This window comes from Bidens hawaiensis, unplaced genomic scaffold, assembly GCF_021521415.1.
Source record: "Bidens hawaiensis isolate Kalapana, Puna unplaced genomic scaffold, B.hawaiensis_p1.1 tig00042414_1, whole genome shotgun sequence".
NCBI classification, from domain to species: domain Eukaryota; kingdom Viridiplantae; phylum Streptophyta; class Magnoliopsida; order Asterales; family Asteraceae; genus Bidens; species Bidens hawaiensis.
Genome location: NW_027497515.1, coordinates 2,188 through 23,953, shown reverse-complemented (window position 1 = coordinate 23,953; position 21,766 = coordinate 2,188). Strand labels below are relative to the sequence as shown.

The 21,766-nt window shown below is 35.9% G+C and overlaps 1 protein-coding gene across 1 annotated transcript; it reads left to right on the top strand.

Moving 5' to 3' along the window:
* The first annotated feature begins 17,957 nt into the window (after positions 1–17,957).
* LOC143593628 (transcription factor MYBS3-like) lies at positions 17,958–21,289 on the top strand. The gene is made up of 4 exons (XM_077073203.1): positions 17,958–18,243; positions 18,327–18,523; positions 18,643–18,717; positions 21,116–21,289. Exons 1-4 carry the CDS (start codon positions 17,958–17,960, stop codon positions 21,287–21,289), a joined length of 732 nt encoding a protein of 243 aa, XP_076929318.1.
* Positions 21,290–21,766: the final 477 nt, after the last annotated feature.

Here is a 21,766-nt window from a genome sequence, read left to right as displayed (position 1 = left end):
AAAACGGTTGACGATTTGTTTCTACTGTGAAGCACAAGGTCGAAGCACAAGCCCGAGTGGTTTAATTATTCTTGAACGGAACCAAAATAAAGAACCCTAACTCATCTACTTCTAGAACGGAACCAAGGACAAAGCACAAGCACGATAGGTCTCAGAATAAAGATGGACCAGGTGTTAATTTATGATTTTTTTAGCGTTTTAGGTTTAATTAATCTTAAAATGTAAGCATTTGTTTAAATCTTCTTATGTATTAAAGCGTTTTATAAGTGTGTTGTTGTTGTAATACATATCTTTGTTTTTTTAAAATCTATGTATAATATTAAAGCATGTTATAAGCGTATGATAAGCGTGTTATGGCTTTGGTATGAGAATTATCAATGTGATGTTTGATAAGAGTTTTCTGTTTCCTTGTGATTCGTGTTGTTATCCCCAACCCCATGTTTTATTGTATGAATGTGATTCAGTTGTCGAAAAAAATAAGACTGATAAAGCTAAGCATCTAAACGAGAAGAGAGATAAAAGGAAGACTAAAAAAGTTACTCCGGTGGTGAAAAAGGTGAAAACAAAACATGTTGTGGAAGCAGGATCTGATTCAGACCTTGAAACAAAAATTAAAATGTTGTTGTCAAAGCGGAAAGAGGTGGAACACAGCACCTCTGACCCGGACTATCAACGTCCGAAAAAGAAAGTCATTAAAGAAAAGAAGCCAGCCGTGAGGGGAAAACCATTTGTTGAATTTGTAGACAAAAAATTGAAGAATAGGTGTGCACCTATTAATATTGTTGATGTAGTGAAGGCAATGACCACTGCCCAAAAAACATGTGTAGAATAAATGAGTTTCGGGTCAATGTTAGGACTTCAAGTAACCCAAACCTCCAACAACTTTGGGATATTGGTTGCTCATGAACTATAATAACCGTCTAAATGAATTGAACATTGGGAGCGGTGTTATTAAAATAACACCACAAAGAGTACATGAAGTGTTGGGGATACCAATGGGTAAGATTCCTGTTTTAGACAAGAGTAGACCAAGATTGGGGGAAGATGTTATTACAGATTTGTTCAAAACTCAATTCCCGACAAATTCAAGAATAAGTATAAAGCATGTGAAAGACAAACTGGACGCGGATCAAGGAGTTGGTGAATTGTTTAAGATTAATTTCCTTGTGTTGTTCAACACCTGTATAGGATTTGTGACAAAATCAACAACAGTCAATCAACGATTCATCGCCGCAATTGATAAAACCTCGGATATTCCAAATATGGACTGGTGCAGCTATGTTATTGAAAACATGAAAATGACAAAGAAAGAATGGAGAGATATCAACAGTCAATACAACGGTCTGATCACCTTCCTTGTGATGCTTTACACGCATGAATACCAGAAAAATATTGTCCATTTGGGACTCCCGTCACAACGCATGCAGTCAACTACATAACAACAACTACTCTTAATAATATGGAAAAATACTTAGAGAATAATGGTCCTCCCTTAGAAGAAGATGCTATTGAGGTTGTTGCTGCTGCTGTGGCATTTAGTGTTGACGGGAAGGGGATTGATGCGGCTGCTCCTGCTGCTGTGACTGTTAGTGCTGTCGGGAAGGGACTTAATGAGACTGCTGATGTTGCGGTTGCTGATACTGCTGCTGTGACAGTTAGTGCTGCCGGGAAGGGACTTGATGAGACTGTTGATGCTGCTTTTGCTGATACTGCTGCTGTGACAGTTAGTGCTGTCGGTAAGCCTGGAGTTGAAGAAAACACTGCAGCTGAGGAGAAACAAGAACATGGTGAGAAACTTGTTATTTTCTTCTAAAAAACTCTCATATCTCTTATCTCTATATGCATTTTATGTAATGCAACGTTTAAGTAACAACATTATATGTAACTAAAAACAGATGGTCAAAGTGCATCTGAAACAGATAATGCCAATCAAACAGCTAAACAACATTTGAATAATTATGTAAGCGATTATTCACCTTTAAGTTTGCAAATGCCTATCGTTCTTGCAGACTATTATATAACTCCATTACAAATGGCTGGGATAAATTGAAAATGTTTTTGAATTAACAATAACTATATTTTCTTTTTAAAGTTTTGGAATAAGGCAATGGATAACAAGTTGAAGAAATTTGATAAAATTTGCTTCGAGATCAACGATTTGGTCCGTCAAGGAAAGGATTTACATCCATCAAGTCACAATATCTTTGCTAGATGCTGTGAATGGGAAAATAGATTCAATAGTGATGTGGTCCCTAAACACTAGAAACTGACACCATAAAACCCTTATCACTCTTTAATATAGGTGAGAAAAAAAATTATATTTTCTTCTTTCAAGTTTCTCTTTCCCATTTCAAAACTATTTTTTGTTTAAGTTGTAAGATCCCAATACTTATACAGATGCAGCAATAGATTCATATGTTGGTGTTGGTGGTCCAGTGGCTGCTCTAAAAGGTATTTGGGCTAAATTAATTATAAGTATAATTAAAACGCTAATAAAACGCTTATGCTGTTATTTCAAACTTATTACATCTGTGTGATGCAGTTGATTCAGATGTTGGTGTTGGTGGTCCAGTGGCTGCTCAAAAAGGTATATGTACCGGCTTAATTATAATCACAGTTGAACATATTACTTCTTTGGTTGTCGTAAAAAATGATGCAGGTGATGCAGGTCAAGGAAAACAATGTCTCATGCGCAGATATTGATAAAGTTGTTAATACAGTGGTTGAGTGGGCCAAAGGAGGCATTTAATTACAAATAAAAACCAAAGGGGTTGAAGGTATTTAATTATAGTTACAATTATTTTCAGTCAAATTTAAAATGAGTTGTTTTATGTTTAACAGTTGACACCGGATTGTCAACAAGTGATAGCCTCATTACACTGAAATCTCCATATCTTTTGAGAGAGGTTGACGTATCCGCTAGTGTCAAAGAAGATGAAGAAATAATTTTAGAGCATATATTTTTTTTGTCTTGAAGACATTTGGGAGGAGGTCTACAAGTCCACTCACACAGAATCGTTCAAGGTGATCTTTGAAAGCTACTGTCCTGGCATTTATATAACCACCAATGCAATGGATGCATTCATTGAACTAATGAACAATGAAGAAAAGAAAAAATCTACAACATCACCGTTCAGATTCTTTGCTTCAAGCACTGTGTTGGTACAAATTAATCTATTTTGTTTGTACTATTAGAAAACACTCAATAAACGCTTTAATCATCTGCATTTTAATTATTATACAGACAAGTGACCATTATGTTGAGTCAAGGGGTTACACAGACAAAGAAAGACTGGATGTGTTTTCAGACAACATCGAAAAACAAATGGCAATTTTTGGAATTCTATCACTCAAGGAGGTTGCTATAGTGCTCGTGCCAATTCTACAACACGGTCATTTCTTTGTGGTTACCTTCAATCTTCAAACAGGAGTGATAGAATTACTTGAAAACAGTGCAAATCAAGAAATACCAGCATATGCAAAGTTTAAAAGCTTAGAAGACAAATCAAAAGCAATTAGAGAGAATTTTGAAGAAAGATACGGAAAGACTCCTGATATACTGGTAAACATATATACCTTTAACCCAAAAGACATACATACCTGTTATAAAAATTGTCAAAATACTTTAATTGCTTTCTATTTTGTTTAGAGAAATGTCTTTTGCATGTATCTTAAAACAATTAAACACCCCATTACTCAGCAAATCAAGTAGCAACAATCAATAGATTGAAGATGACATGGAGAACAATAAATAATGGAATATATTGTGGTATTTTTGCTATGAGACACATGGAGAAATATGATGGGAAGAGACCATGGGGGTGTAATCTCAAAAAGGAAGGCCCTAAACAACAAAGACATATAAAATGGTTGAGGTCAAAGTATTTGTGCAAAATCCTCCTCTCGGATGTAAACCAACACAGAAATACTCTTATCAAGAAAGCATTGCTATTCCATGAAAATGACGACACTCGTTTAACCAAAGAAGAGTTGATTGCTGAACTTAAGAAAATGCAACAACAAATTTGAATGATTTCAAAACTGACTGCTATGTACTTTAAGATACTTGTTATGATATGGACTTATGGAGATCTCTAGTCTTCTGTTACTAGTTTGTAATGTACTTTAAGATAATAGTTACATATTGAATCAATGTTTTAACACAAACATAAAAATTTTATTATTACCAAAACACACATATAAACACACCATCACAAACATACACATTTTATTATTACTAATCTCTGAGTGACATAAGAAACTTCAACTTCAATTCCATTGAGCGATCCGGTTCAAGAATTGCCTTGCCCAAAGGTTTTAACTGGTCAAGCTCTCTCTGTCCTACATCAACCATAAACAAAGCAGCAAGATCTCGGATAGTACTAGTGGGCATTCGAGTAAGAACTTTTGCAATGACATCCCTGGCATCCAAACTGTTGCTAGTCTTTACAAATTCTTCAGTAAGAGTTTCCCGACAAGCTTTATCTACCTCGATTTGATCCTCAATTTGCCTCCTGAGGACAGCCTTGTAGGATGTGGATGATGATGATGATGATGACGAGCAATCCATTATTAACTAAAAAAATAATTTAAAATTATGTAGGTATATGATTTTCACAAATGTGGTGTAGGTATATATAACCAAAAGGCTCACAGACAAAACAAAAGGGTGTCCCACGCTTGGGAAACTCTCACGAACGAATAGTAACTCTGTAATAAACAAACAAAAGGGTGTCCCACGCTAGGGAAATGCACAAACTTGTCTCATGTGTTTTTGTTTAATCTAGAGATTACATGTATTTATATCACATATCAGAATTAATTTGGGAAATTGATCACAATTATACACACCTGTCAAAAATCTTGGAAAAATATTTTGGTAATGATAGCCTACATTAAAGTTAAGCTATCTCTTACTAGATCTTACTATATCTTACTACAAATAAAACTTAAATACATTAAATTACTGGCTCAACTACTGAAAATTTATTTTAGGTCTATATATTTGTTATTCAATCACACTAACAGTTTCAAAAAGATAATAAAAATGTGAAAGCAATGATGAATCTTGAGAAAGAGAAAGACGACACTTTGTTGAAGACAGTCGAAGAGATTAGGGCTTGACTCGCATTTGAAAAAACAAATACCTTCGACTCATGTAAACTCATGTTGTTTGAAGCAGACAATGAGTTTAAGGCAATGGCTGTTGATTATCATAAACGACAGTCTGAATGCTACGACTCAGTGTGTGGGACTCTGGTTGACACCATAACTACGGTGTCAACCAACATGAATTTTAAGGAGATGGGGGCGGAGATTGTGGACAAGGCGGAGTGATGGTGATGTTAGCTTTGCTGGTCTTGGTTTTTTTGTGATGTATTGTAATTAATGGTACTTTTTGTATTGCATCTTTTGATGAATGGTAAATATGGATTATCTTATAATGTTTTCTTAACATGTGTTATGGATCATCTAATGGATATCTTTTTCTTTGTTAAAAACGCTTGTGATACGCTTATTAAATCGTAAACAACACTTTGTTAAATCTAAAAATAAAACAAAAAACACTTTGTAAACGATTAGGTTAAAATATTATATATTTGTTCAAACGAGTCTATTACGCTTGTAACACGCTTATGTACAATAACTCCTTTCTAAACCCTCCTATACACACACACACACACACACACACACACACATATATATATATATATATATATATCTAGTTTTGTTTTCAATAAAAACTCCTTTTTCACCCCCATAAACACTAAAATAAAACACTTAAAAAAACCACAACATCCATGGAAGAAATCTTATCGCGGACCACAACATCCAGTAACAGAAGCAATCGATCTCAGGTTTATTGTTTTTGTGGTCAAGAAGCCATTCTAAGAACATCAAGGACCACCAAAAATCCAGGTCGGAGGTTCTACAATTGTGCATCTCAGGTTAGTGAAATTGCAAATAAAGTTGGAATTCATCTACAATTGTTGACCCTAAACTATATGTTTTTTAACTTAGGGCAAAAAATGTGATTTCTTTACATGGTCTGATTTTGTTTCGTCCACAAGCTCTTATGTGTGCACAATATGTATAGACATAATTCCTATCTTGATAAGGGCAAATAAGTCATTAGAGGATCAACTTGCAAGGAGTGTAGCTTCACTGATTGAATCAGAAAAAAAAGTGAAGATATTGTATTTTATTTGCTTCTTGTTGTTTTTAGGGCTTTTAATTAGTTTTGTAATTAAAAGCTAAGAAACTTTGTTATGATTTTAGACCAGCTATTATGATGTATTTTTATGTTTTTGAACGGATTTAAAGGTATTTTAATGAGTAGTTTAGTTTGAGTGTTTTCAAAATCACCGTGTATTTATTTCATTAAAATGAAGTTATTATAAAAAATTAATAAAAATGTGTTCCCTCCTGAGTTTCGAATCCACGATATTTGCAATCTATGTTTAATCACAAGCGCCTCAACCGTTTGAGCTACACCCTGAGAACGTAATAGAACCTCTTCTAACATTTATATAACGAAATGGTAACTGCTACAAAAGACAATTTCAAAGGCGACGAGAAGTATCAACAGTTTCTATAACTACTTGTTGATGCTGAGAAGCCCCTGTATAAAGGATGTCTTGACTTCACCAAGTTGTCTGCATTAGTACAACTACTTAACTTGAAGAGCAAGCACAGGGTATCTCATAAGTTCGTTGATGAACTTATGAAATTGTTGAAAAAGATGCTACCTGCAGATAACGAAATGGTAAATAATATGTATGAGGGCAAAAGGATGATGAAGGCAATGGGCTCAAGATACGAAAAGATACATGTGTGTATCAATGACTGCATTATTTACTATAAGTATTACAAGGATTTGGAAGCATGTCCAGTTTGTAACAAGTCAAGGTGGAAGGTGGATGAGAAGACTAACAAAACTTACATAAACATGCCCGCTAAGGTACTGTGGTACTTTCCCATTATTCCACGATTCAAGCCCCTCTTTCAATCAAAGACCACATCAGAGAATTTAACATGGCACGCCACAAGTACCAATAAACCCGGTGTTTTACGCCACCCATCAGATTTACTAACATGGAAAGCCATAGATGACAAGTACTCCGATACCATCGGAAACGATCCAAGAAATCTTCGTCTAGGGATTTGCACTGATGGGGTCGACGTACATAGAGGCAACAGAAGCCACAGTGCCTGGCCTGTTTTAGCAGTCATTTACAACCTTCAACCTTGGATGTGTATGAAAAGAAAATTCATCATACTTTCTTTATTAATATCCGGAGTGCCAGGAAAAAATATTGATGTGTTTTTACAGCCTTTAATTGACGATCTTGTAGGTCCCCCCGGGGACATCGCCGATCGATACGAGATCCGCACGAGGTCTAGGAGTGCGGAATCCTCCTAGACTCGTTTATTGGTGTAAAGATGAAGAACACAAACACGTACACAAACACAAGAACAAAAACACTAACGGGATAAAACACATCTGCAGATCTTTATAATATAATAATCAAACACGTTACATACCGTAACATAAACAGAAACACGTCCGACCCGAGGTGAGCTCTACCTCGGGTCGTCCCTCACGACACTTCCTCTCTCTTTTACTCTCTAGATAAATGAACTATAACACAATTACTCTTATTTTCTGGATACAAAACCTAAACAAGACACACATATATATAGACAAAACATCTTCCCGGGCTTGGGCTTGGGCCAGTAGGCGAAGTTGTTCCTAACTTCGCTTATGGCGAAGTTGTGATAACTTCGCCTAAGGCGAAGTTGTGCTAACTTCGCCTGTGGCGTTCCGCTGGTCTAAATTGCATAGCGACGGTCACAAAATGCACCAACAGTCTCCCCTTTGACCGTTGCTCTCAATTCTAACAAACACAAAAGATCATCTGTTACAAAACATGTACCAACAGACTCCCTCTTAACTGATGATTCTGTTTGCTCTTCAACCAGCCGTGTCTGAAACTGTCCTGTAGCTTCACAAATCTACCAATCACCCAGCGTCTTCCATATCAGATCTCCCCTTCAGTGTAAGCTTCTCCGACTATAACGATTGAGGTCTTTGAAATGCATGCATCCTCATGCCAATAGATCATCTCAACCAATCACGTGAGTCCATCTGACTTCACCAACACGTGAAGTTGGGCGTCCTCCACAACTTCACCAACTCGTCGGCATACGATAAGGTTTAATCTTCAACTACTCAACATCAAGTGATCAATTTCATCAAAAAAACCACCTTGACAGAATCTAACACATGACCATTAATTAATCCGAAGCATCTTCAATCACCAGGGATAACGATCAAGAACATAAACACTTTAGTTCCCGATTAAATCCAACTTGTTCCAGAATTTTCACTCTAATAAATAAGCATCACGTTTCAGGATCCAATTCTCGAACGCCTTGAAAATAACATAAATAATATACTCTGACCGCAATCCAGTAATGACGAAAGCCTTCAGTTCAATTTGACTTTCTTCAGTTGGTCAACCTCGAACAACAACAATTTCATTGCCCACAAACACCCAAATATGTGTCAATATCCAGTTTCAATCAATATCCCATTCACAACCTCAACTTCAAATCCAGAGTTGACACGTATTTGTTCACACGTAAGACCAAGAGATAACAAGTTTCACTCGTTGACGGAACAACATTTTCGGTCTCACAATAATCGTGTACACCTGGCCATACAGACGAAAACTCCAAACAATTTTTTTTTTTTTTTTTTTTTTTTTTTAACTTCACCTGGCTGCTAACTTCACCTGGCCATAACTTCACCTGGCTGCTAACTTCGCCTGGCTGCTAACTTCGCCTGGCCATAACTTCGCCTGGCTGCTAACTTCGCCTGGCCATAACTTCGCCTGTTCATAACTTCGCCTGTTCATAACTTCGCCTGGCTATAACTTCGCCGAGAAGTCAACTTCGCCTAAAGTTAACTTCGCCTGTTCATAACTTCGCCAGACCTTATATCTTCGCTGAAACCCTACGAACAGTGACGGCAACTTCGCCTGATGAACAATAACTTCGCCTGCGGCGCTGTTCGGCCAGAAACGCACAGAAACGTGCCAGAAACACCAAAACGCAGATCTCGAACCATAGCATAAGAGCCTAAGACTCTGATACCACTTGTAGGTCCCCCCGGGGACATCGCCGATCGATACGAGATCCGCACGAGGTCTAGGAGTGCGGAATCCTCCTAGACTCGTTTATTGGTGTAAAGATGAAGAACACAAACACGTACACAAACACAAGAACAAACACACGAACGGGATAAAACACATCTGCAGATCTTTATAATATAATAATCAAACACGTTACATACCGTAACATAAACAGAAACACGTCCGACCCGAGGTGAGCTCTACCTCGGGTCGTCCCTCACGACACTTCCTCTCTCTTTTACTCTCTAGACAAATGAACTATAACACTTTACTCTTATTTTCTGGATACAAAACCTAAACAAGACACACATATATATAGACAAAACATCTTCTCGGGCTTGGGCTTGGGCCAGTAGGCGAAGTTGTTCCTAACTTCGCCTATGGCGAAGTTGTGATAACTTCGCCTAAGGCGAAGTTGTGCTAACTTCGCCTGTGGCGTTCCGCTGGTCTAAATTGCATAGCGACGGTCACAAAATGCACCAACAGATCTAGCATCTTTATTTGAGGTTGGGGAGCCAACATATATGCATATAAACAAGAAATGTTTACACCACGTGCAGTTGTGTTATGGACGATTAATGATTACCCTGCTCTTGGTACACTATGTGGTTGCCCTTACAGTGGATTCAAAGGTTGTGTAGTGTGTCGGGGCAACACTCAGTGTGTTCGACTTTATCACACAAATAAGCAGAGTTATGCTGCCCACAGAAGGTATTTATCACATGACCACCCTTTCAGAAAACAAACAAAGACGTTCAACGGAAAAGAGGGATGAGAACCCCTAAAGAGCCTATGACAAGGGAAGAGATATACGACGAGGTCAAAAACATTAACAATGAATGGGGAAAGGGATCTGAATCCCTAAGTGGGAGTAAGATAAAAAGGGATAACACAACGTCGCAGCCATATTGGAAGAAGTTCAACATATGGTACCAACGGCTCAGCTATTGGAAGTATTTACCTGTCCAACATTGTATTGATTTGATGCATGTTGAAAAGAATGTGGCAGAAAGTATTGTCGGGGCGTTGCTGAATATTCCCGGTAGGACAAAAGACGGATTGGCAGCTAGAAAGGATTTGGAGTTTTTAGGGATTAAAAAGGAGTTGCAACCAAAAGCAAAAGGAAATAATACAGAACTGCCTGCAGCATGCTTCACATTATCAGCACAAGAAAAAGACATGTTTCTTGAAACATTGTATACTGAAGGCTCCACTAGGGTATTGTTCTAACTTCTCTAGTTTGGTGAATCTTAAAGAAATGAAGCTACAAGGCCTTACATCACATGATTATCACATGCTTATGTAACAGTTTCTGCCCATTGCAATACGGTCCATCATGCCAGAACCAATGAAAAATGCTATAATCAGGCTTTGTTTTTTTTCAAGTCAATTTGTAGCAAAGAAATCATTATAGAAGAGCTTGATAAGATGCAGGAAGAGAAAATAGTTACACTGTGTCTGCTGGAGAAGTACTTTCCTCCATCATTTTTTGATGTCATGATTCACTTAACCGTGCACCTTGTCAGAGAGATAAAATTATGTGGGCCACCATGCTTTCGTTGGATGTATCCCTTTGAAAGGTGTATGAAGGTTATCAAAGGGCATGTGCGAAACAAAACTTATCCAGAAGGGTGCATTGCTGAGGAGAACATTGCGGAAGAAACAATCGAGTTTCTGAGCTAATACCAAAAAAACATCAAGATTACTATTGGTATTCCACATGATAAGCATGATGATAATGGGAAGACAATTCCTGTCACAGGCGCTAAATCAATTGAAGTTTCTCCTGATCTCTTCAAGAGAGCACATTTCTATGTGCTGCAGAATACGCCTGAAATAGCGCCGTATATCGAGTAAGTATTACTAACATATATACTCTAAATTATATATATATATATATATATATATATATATATATATTAATTCACAATATATTATATATACTCCTATTTGCAAACAACACAAGACCTCTTTGAAAAACCAAATGTCTGGTAAACGACAAGCATTGCTGGAGAAGGAGCATACTTTAAAGTTTGGGGACTGGTTACGCGACAAGGTAGATCAATTTATTAAGTCTTCTATAATTTTTAAAAATCTTTTATAGTTTCTGCAATGTAGGTGAAGAATCTAATCCTTGTAATGAAATTCAGGTTGAAAGAGAGCTAGCGGGCTCCCCAGGTTCTATATTGGAAACCGTAAAGTTGATTGCACACGGAGCACACCGCAACGTATACAAATACGACTCATACGACATCAACGGTTTTGAATTTCGTACAAAATCTCATATTGTTAGAGTTTACCAGAACAGCGGGGTTGGTGTAGAGGCGGATGATAGGCACATCAAAAAAGACGTGGTGACCTATAGACAAAACTTTTATTTTGGGGTTTTGCAATAGATATGGGTCCTAGATTATCATACTAAAAGAATTCCGGTCTTCATGTGCCGATGGGTTGACCGTAAACGTGTCAAACATGATATTCTTGGTTACACGTCGGTCGACCTAAAAAATTTGTCCATAAGGATGATCAGTTCATATTGGCCTCGCAAACACGCCATGTGTTTTTTGTTCAAGATCAGCTGGATAGAAAAAAGCATGTTGTCCTCATGACTCCACCCAAGAATTATAGGCATTCGTATGACGAGGTCAATGAGGAATTTAGTACGGTAACTTTCCCTCATGAGGGTAATACATCTTGTATAACCAAATCAACCGATTCGTAATGATTCCCCGGATGATTACTTGAGACCCGGGAAAAAGCCTACAACTATTCGTAATGGAGATTGACACCGATGTCGGGGTTGTCGACCCAGCAGTTGTGTTCGTTCGGCTAGTTAGATGTAAATAATGTTTAAATTTAGTTGTGATACATGATATCACCATTGTTTACTTTGTACTTATTATTTCAAACTAAAGAAATATTGGTTGTTTTTAATACTAATACTACTTATACAGGCCGGTTTGTTGAATTCATTTCATCTTCTGACTATTTTGGTCAATTGGTGTCAAGTTCAAGCATACATCATGTAACATCGATAAAAGTCACAATTGACTTGTAATGTATCATAGTAAGATCAATAAAGTCATTACACTTATAACTGACTCGTGCTATATCAAAGTTACATTAATAAAAGTCATTTACAGTTTTTTACCATAATACAAAGAAAGCCTAAAAATGCATCATGTTGTCTAGGGTGTTCATGGTTCGGTTGGAAACCGCGAAACCGCCCAAACTCGGTGACAGACATCATTTCTCGTCTGATGGTTTTGTTTCTTGCACAACCTCTATTTGGTTATGTTTCAACATACTTTTCAACAGTTGGTTTCCTGCAAAACATTATCAACTCATTTTATAAAAAAAAGGCCATTATGCCCTTCTTTTCACTAACCTGTATACCAAAATTGTACCCTCCAGACTTTGAAGAAGCCTTTAAACAAATAAAATTCAGTTTTAAAAAACCCATTCCAAACACAATGCCATCACCAGTAACCTAATTTAAGATTTGGTGATGGCATTGAGTTTTGAAAGGGATTTTATCAAAATTTAAGATCTTTGGGAAGTTTAAGATCTGTGGAAACCTTGGATTTTTTCTGCTTGGCCAAGTTTGGAATTCACATAACATATATAAAAGCGTAATAAATTTCAGTCAGTAGTTTTATTGTAGTCATTAAAGTCTCTGTTGTGTTATAGTTGGTTGTTTAGTGTATAACACTATAACTGCATAGTAGCTGTCAAAATGGTTTTCACACGCTTTGGAAACGGTCACAAGCTAACTAATTTTGGAAATTAATTACATTTATACCTACTACCTGTCAAAAATCTTGGAAATATATTTATGTAATGATAACCTACATTCAAGTTAATAAAATTAAAAAAAAACTAGTATATATCACGCTTGTACTATGGTTTAAATAAATTATATCTTACTAGATAGGCTATAAATCAACTTAACTACATTAAATTACTGTCTCAACTACTAAAAATTAAATTTTATGTCTATTTTGTTATTCACTCACACTAACATCTATTTTAAAGTTAATTAAAAAAAACTACATCCAATACGCTTAAACCAAAATGTAATAATAACATTTACAGTTAATACCAAAATATAATAATTACATTACATTAATATAGAAAAACTAATTACAAAAAACTAAATCCTAGTATCAGATTCCATATCTGAATCTACATACGTCGGACTCTCAGCTTCTGGAGTCCGAGAGGACATGATCCTCTCCCACATGCCGTTCGAGGTGTAGGTGGAGTCCTTAAACCTTCGGAGGTGAAGGTTCACTGAGTATGGAATGCCCCATAAAGGGACACAACCTTGAAGTCCTCCACGGAGTTCAAATCAATGTGCGCCACCTCGATTCCCAGGACTTCCATCACAAAGCTGAAATAATGAGCAGTCGTGAACCCAAGAAACCTAACCATTCGGTTAAGTTGTTGGTATGTGAATGTTTGAGGGTGGACATAGTCCACAAACCTCACCCTTTGATTCTTCCGGACGACGCCGGAAGAAAAGTGAAAAACAAGGGTGAAGAAGCTGGGGTCATAGTAGATAGGGACATGAGTACCCGGTTCACGTACGATCCATGTTGAAGCCATTTTTCGGAAATTAATCGGAAGAAGGTGATTGTGGATTGTGATTGTGATTTGCTGGATTGTGATTGTGGATTGTGACTGGTATTTAAACACCATCGGACCCCGGTGGTACATCTCCCTGACAATTTGAAATTGGCGGCACAAGAAACTGGAAAGACAATGATGACGTTAGCCACTCATCAAATCAACGTGTGGCCATTAATTACGTTTGGACACACTTAAAAATATTTTAGTGTGACGATTTATCACTTATAGCCACACATAATAAGTGTATCTGTGACAATAAAAAACTTAAAAAAAATAAAACTAAGATACTCTTTGGTCACACAACCTCGTATAAGTTGCCATTAATTACATTTTGACACACTTACAAATATTTAAGTGTGACCATTTATCACTTATAGCCACACATAATAAGTGTATCTGTGACAATAAAAAACTTAGGAAAAATAAAAGTAAACTACTCTTTGGTCACACAACCTCGTATAAGTGACCATATATTTTAAGCGTTTTAGCCACATTACTAATAAATACAATGGTTGTTCGTCATATTTCGCCACATTATTAAAAATGTGGCTAACAAATGTGACATTAGGTCACACAACGTAATATAAGTGGCTATACCTTTTACCTTTTAGACACATCTCTTATCAATACAGTAGCCGTTCGTCACATTTGGCCACACTATTAAAACATGTGGCTAGTTAAATGTCACAGTTTATGGCTAATGCATGTGTTTTTGGTCACATGTATCAAAGATCAAACAAACTATGACTGTAGGTCACATTTCGCTACATATTTTTATAATGTGGCTAGCTTATGTCACAGTTTTTTTTTCAAAGTGTGGCGAAAAGTACCTGAGTATGTATAGAATGGCCACATGAAGAAAAACATGTGTGGCCAAAACATTCTGGAAGGTTTTCAAACGTGGTCAAAGACCTTTTAGCCACACATTTAAGCCGAAGTGTGGCAAGTCTCCCAGACCACTTGTGTGGCTAAAAGGCGATATTCACGTAGTGAGGTGCATCTATCAGAAGATAATATGAGAAGAAGACATCAGTACTTAGGATACTCAAACAAATGGACAAAATACTTAAATATGTGTATTTCTTTGTATTTTCTTTACTTTCAAACTTGTGTACTTGTTGTATAAATCAATTAATGGTAATATTGTCACTTAATATTGTCACATGTGTTTTGAGCAATATGTACGTCACACTCAGGCGTATTCCGCTTTAGCCGGGGTGTTACAAATAGTCAAACGACACCAATTATTTTCTCATTATTTAATTGTTGATACTCAAAATATTGATTTGCAGTCTTTCTCATATATTATAGTTAGTGTAAAAAACTGGTGATTACTTACTTAATACGTGGTGACACACACACACACACACACATATATATATATATTGTATGCATATTGGAGGCTATAATATGATGTGAAGCGAAGGTGAAGATCATTTAGAAAAGATCATAGGCTATTTAAGGAAAAGATAAAAGGCCATGGATTATTTAAGTTAGATTATTTGTTTTGAAAATAATTGTTTTCTTTTAGGATTATTTCTATAATTGTTGAAACATTTTTTACATGATTTGAAATTTGAATAAATAAATCAATAAATTAGATATTGTCATAAATTGCATGATAGTGTCTTGTGAGCTGTGAACCAACGGTTCGCGCCCCTATATTCCGCCGTAGGTTAGAGTATGACACAATTTAAATACAGGGCACAACACATGATGCATAATGTATGAAATCTAATGCACCATGAAACAAACTTAACGCCGTTTAGTTTTTTTAACGAAGATCCATGAAAACATATAGTTTCAACATTGGGATCTGTGACAACTATTTTCTAAGTTGGGATTATTATCGGCCAACTACATTAAGTTGAGATTATTAAAATCCAATTTGCCTATTAATAAAAGAGTAAAAGTGTAACATCTCAAAACTTTCGAGCTAATTTTGCCAACTTTCAAAAGTTGAAGGACCAGAATGTTTCCAAAATAAATAGAAACCAACACCCCAAATGTGTAGGACGAGGAGCAGCACGAAAAAAAAAAGATAAAAAAAAGTTTAGTAGACCATCGCTACGCGAAGGCCTAAGAGCAAACCCATCGCGATACGCGATGGACCTTCACAACAACACCTGATAAATGGACGGAGTCGTGCTGCGCGACAGCCACACCCATTGAGCCATCGCGATACGCGAAGAACTTATTTAGTAACCAAGGACACGTGTTGAACCAAGTGGTGGCACGTGGTGTATCGACAAGCCATGTGGGAGACACTGAGTATTGGGCGGTGTCACATATCGCGACGGCCAGCTCAAGGGCCCATCGTGATACGCGACAGATCCTAGAGTTCACCTATAAAAGGGGGCTCGGAGGTGAGAACTTTTCATCTCATCACACCTTCAATTTACGCACACATAATATCGATAAGCGTGCCAACAAGCCAAGCCCCAAAGTTCTAACGGTTTAATCCCTAACACATGACGTAGAGAAGAAGTGTTGTCTAATCAACGTTAGGCGTTAAACTCCAAGTAACCATGTTAAGGTCAGGTTTTCGCTTAAGTTATTTTGTCATATAACTTAGACGCTAGTCAGGGGTATAGCTTAAACCTTGATTAATTCTAAGTTACATAGCTTTTTATATACAAAGGTTATAGTAAAATATAATGCTTATTCATGATTAAGAAACATAAAGTTTTACATACAAGGTTTATAGTCAAATTTATGTTTTTTCTTGAAAAAGAACCTAACATAGTAACATACATGTTTCTTCGTGAAGAAGAAACATAGCACTCAATTGGTAAATAAACACAAATATTACAGGCCTACATGTTTTATTCAAATAAATGATTTATCAAGGTTAAAGTTGTGCAAAACAGACTAAAGGTCTTAAGCTAGATCATTGATCTAGATACTTATACAAAGTTATTGTCATACTATAGGTCCGAGGTAACTCACAAGCATAAATCAGTATCACTGATCAAAAGAAACAAAGGTGAATGCGTCTAATCTTTTTGTAAGCATAGACACAAACGAGTCATTTATACAAAATTTTACAAGGGATTATAGATCCCTAAAACTTTAGTATATGTTGGCATTCAGGTTAGTTGTACGTGTCTCTGGGTCTATACATATGTGGGCAGAGGGTAGGCATACCCCACCATGCTTTGCGTCATGTCCCCGACTCATTGATCCAGTTTATAGGGTTGTGTGGGCTTAAATATGTGCATATAATTAGTACGTCAGTCTATAGGGCCGCTGATTTTTTCGAGTATGAACTAAAGGTTTACATAAAATTGTTTAGTGTTAGCGTATCCACCAGCATGTATTGTTGGCGCATTTTATAAATTTGTTTTACATGTAATGAAGAATAGAGATTAGAAGATAGTGGTGTTACCCATTAGACGATCTAGGAGCCCCATTGCCCCCACTCTGGCCCGACTATGTTGTCTTAAGCGCCCACACTTGCTTCAGAGTTTGATTCGGGCGTTTCCCGGGGAAACCATATCACCGGCTGCTGCTTAACAGTCACTGTGCCACCACAATATTAGAATTCTTTGGCGTAACACACGGTGGGACAAAAATCTGGGTGGGCTTGGGATTCGAACTAGAAACCTTGCACAATGTCTAGCTCAAATCCTTCATTGTCAATTTGCCATAATCCACCAAAAGTGACACAAATAAGAATCGAACTGGGGTTTTCACTGGGGTCTTCAATGGACAACCAAAGCCTTTCTACTATTAGACCATAAGTGGTGGATACAAATCCACTTGTTATAATTAAGAAGTTTGTTTTATTATTATGTATAAATATTTATAACTATAGTAACAATGCATATTGTTATAAATATTTAAAAGCATAAAATTATAAAAACTATATTTTTGTGACAGGTAACGTATAAAATGAAATAGGATCCACATATCTTTTGTGATTTAAGCAATTATTGCAGGTCCATAATCAAAATATAACCAAAAATCTTACATATCCTGTAAATCCAATCCAACATTAGCTTCTAGTTATTCGGTACTCGATAGATGATGTCATCATTCTTCTTTTATATATATATATATATATATATATATATATCGTCTGGTCCATATATCTAGAGAGATAATTAAGGTGCTAAAATAATAACAATGTCTGATAAATCATCCATGAAAAAGTGTGGTTATTGTGGACAGACTGGTCATACGTCAACAGCATGCAATAATGGAAAAGTTGACATTCTTAATCTTTTTGGTGTAAGGATGGATCCAACAGCAGATATAAGTGAAGACGATGACGATTTGCATGTCGTTAATGGCGCGTCTAGTTCAAAACATGAGCCCAAAAGCATGCAGGTTTTAAAGATACACAATAATGAGCATGGTGGTACAGATTTAGTGTATGTGTCTGATGAACATAACCAAGTTCAAAAAAAAGGTGAGATTTTATAATCTTTCTTGATTGTCTTTACAAATTAATTTAATGTTGCGGGTTGGTTTTGATATGTTTCGATTGATCAGGGGTGCCATGGACAGAAGATGAACACAGATCATTCTTGACGGGTCTACAAAAGCTCGGAAAAGGTAAATGGACAGAGATTTCTAAGAACTATGTGCCGTCAAGAAAACCGACACAAGTAGCCAGCCATGCCCAGAAGTTTTTCCTTAGAATGAACTCGACGGAGAAAAAAGAGTGTACAAAAAGAGACATCAATCAAGCATTTTTGACATGCCATTAGATGAATGCGTAAGTGATTACTTTTAATACCTTGTGTTTTTCGCCTTGGTAACCCTTGATAGTCGACACTAATGCTTCATGTTATTGTTAATAATGCAGTCCACATCACAAGGAACATCTGTAAGACCCCTGGTTGCACCAGTGGCTCAAACCTATGGTGTTGAAGAGAACCTGGTTAGAAAACTACATGTGTATTTTTACGCGACAGAATTACAAATTTTGTCATTAAAATATACACGTCTATGGATCAGGTCCTTTAAAAAGTTTATTTGCGGGCGGCGTCCTTTATATGACAAAATACATTCGCTTTTTGTCCTTTATAATAATTGTCATTCTAAAACTCAGTTAAATCCAAACATGCCAAGATTTAACAAAGTTTTTGTTTAACATATTTTATTTAGTTTATTTTTCTAATAATATATTTAATTTGTTTTTTAATTATAAATACTTAAATAGTATGCGTAAAAAGACTTAAATGCCCTTACATACCAAGACTTAACGGGGTTTTTGGATGTCAGTTACTCAAAAGGATGAAAATCAAACAAACAAGTCGTGCAAAGCCTACAAATAAACCTTTTAATGACCTGATTCATAAATTGCATATGTTTAAAGGATAAAATTTGTAATTATGTATTTTTGGGCCGGCAAGCTCAAACTTACTTGTCTCAAGGCCAAGGCCGACCCTTGGATAGTGCGACCCTGACAACCAGCCATGGCCTGTAATTCAAGGGCCAAAACTTATATATATATATATATATATATATATATATATATGGGAAACTGATGCTCTTTAATTCTTTATATCTCACATGACTTTATCAATCTAAAGAACCCTAAAAACTACCCCCCCCCCCCCCTTTAAATAAAAAAATCAAGCCCCCAACCCAGAAAACCTAAACCCTTTAAAAATCTAACCCTAAAAGCAAAACTAAATTCGAAGGCTAAATCGAGGTTTTTTTTTACTTGAACAAGGGGTGCCAGATAAACATTAGGGGTTTTCTCTTTACAAAAATGATGTGATGTAGATGATCGAATGTGTAACACAAGATTAGAGGGAGATGATCAAGGGTTGGGAAGGGGATTCCCAGTTTTCCATTTTTTTGGAGTTCTCTTTTGGGGTTAGGATAACATAAAAACTCACTTGGGTTGAGAAAACTTTAGAAATTTATTATCAAACATATGTTTTTAATTAAAGTTTGAATCTTATAGTACACAATTAAATTTAATAAAAAATGTGAAAGTAAATTTAACTTTTCGCTCTTTAGAAATTATGTTTAAAAGTTTAAAATAAATGTAAAAATATCACGAAACATTTTTTTATTTCTTTTTCAGTATTTTTCTTTTGTATTAAATGTAACAACATATAGTACATATATTTTTAAAAAAACGATGTTACATAAAGTTTTCATATGTTTTTTCAACTCAAATGAGTTTTCATTCTATACATGCCCTTCCCTTTTGAACCTATATATATATATATAATTCTTAAATTTTTTTATAATGAATCTTAATCATCTTAAATATATTGGACCTAAAACTTTTTTTGTATCCTTAATTCTTTTAAGTTATTGAGTCCAAACTAAATTTAAACACTAGCTTATATATAACGTTAATCGTCGTTTAAAAAAATTAGCTTATATATTTTGTTACCTGTTAGGCCTATGGTCTTTTTTATTTCGGCTCGACTGCAATATTTAAATCTTCGAGCATGCCTTTTGGAGGCTTAGGCTCGAGAAAAACACGAAAGTTTGAGCTTAGCTGACATACAACATTCAAGTAAAATTAGTAACGAACGCCCTGTTCTTGAGTTCTTTTAAAGGAGGGAAAGAAAATGAAAACTAAGGATAGTTAAAAAATTGGTGTTTTTGAGTTTTTTTTAGGATGGAAAGGAAAGGAGTAGGAGGAGTTAGGAATGATTAAATTAATGTATTTTCTCAATAAGTTATCCTCCCAAAAATGGGATGATTATTAAGGATAACTATTTTTTAACATAGTTATCATTTCCTTTCCTCTAATTTCCTTCCAACTCAAGAACACACCTAATTAAAAAAAAATTCATTCCCTTCCCTTCCCTTCCCTTTCTTATCCTTCCATCTCCTTTCCTTTTCTTTCCTTGGTTAAAAAACTCAAGAACAACTCTTCTCCTTTCCTTTTCTTTCCTTGGTTAAAAAACTCAAGAACAACTCTTGTCTTGTTCTTGAGTTTTTTAACCAAGGAAAGAAAAAGAAAAGAGATGGAAGGATAAGAAAGAGAAGGAAATGAAATTTTTTTTAATTAAGTATGCTCTTGAGTTTGAAGGAAATTATATAATAGTTGGATGCATGTTTCTAATGGTCTTTTGAGCATTGAAATTTATATAATAGTTGGTTATTAATATTGTTTAATTGCAATAATCACTTTAACGGTTTAACCACGCATCCAAACAACCTCATGACTTGGTTGACTTGACTCATTAAAGCTATTGAAACCAAGTCAAATCGGACTTGAGTTCAGGTGATGAGATTCAACAAACTAGCTAGTCATAAGATAAAACCGGCCAAGTAACTTAATATTGAAATTATATGCTTTGCAGATGGGTTATCGTAACCACCACATTGCTTGGACAAATTACATGTTCGCGGGAAGGGTTTATCTACTTGACCAAAGGATGGAACGTTTTGCTACTCTTATGCCTCAACGCGTCCTCATAACTAATGGGGAGATGTGTACCACACAAGAGCCTGAAGTTGAAAGGACAAAAGATTAGTTTTGGTTCATCTTCTATAGAAAACAGTTTCTGCCGTATTGGTTAACAACTTACATATATGGTGTTTTGACACGTACTGGTTGAAAAATTGACGCTAAAAGGATGATGTGGGTTTCAATTTCTTGCTAAACTCCATTACATGTTTTTTAATTGGGCGCTAAGGCCTATGTCCGCAAAGCCCATGGTGGCTTTAATCGTAGAGTAATTGTCTAATTTAGGAACTTTGGTGGAATTATTTTATGAGGGTATTCAAACTTGAGCCGTTTGAATATATTTTATTTTTGGAAATACGAAAAGTAAAATAAAATAGAAAGAATTTAAATTACATTTTTACACTTTAACCATACTCATCACACCAAAGAATACACAACTTTATATTCTCTACATCTATTTCGTGCAATCATGAAACCGAGCAACCAAAACATCCCTACAATGAACGCTTTTGACGCAAATAACCCGCTTTACATAAACATACAT

Excerpts from the sequence above, each read along its gene's own strand:
- LOC143593628 (XM_077073203.1), top strand. The coding sequence starts at position 17,958 with ATGTCTGATAAATCATCCATGAAAAAGTGTGGTTATTGTGGACAGACT. Across the intron at positions 18,524-18,642 it reads CAAAAAGAGACATCAATCAA|TCCACATCACAAGGAACATC; the intron begins GCATTTTTGACA and ends TTAATAATGCAG. Across the intron at positions 18,718-21,115 it reads ATGGTGTTGAAGAGAACCTG|ATGGGTTATCGTAACCACCA; the intron begins GTTAGAAAACTA and ends TATGCTTTGCAG.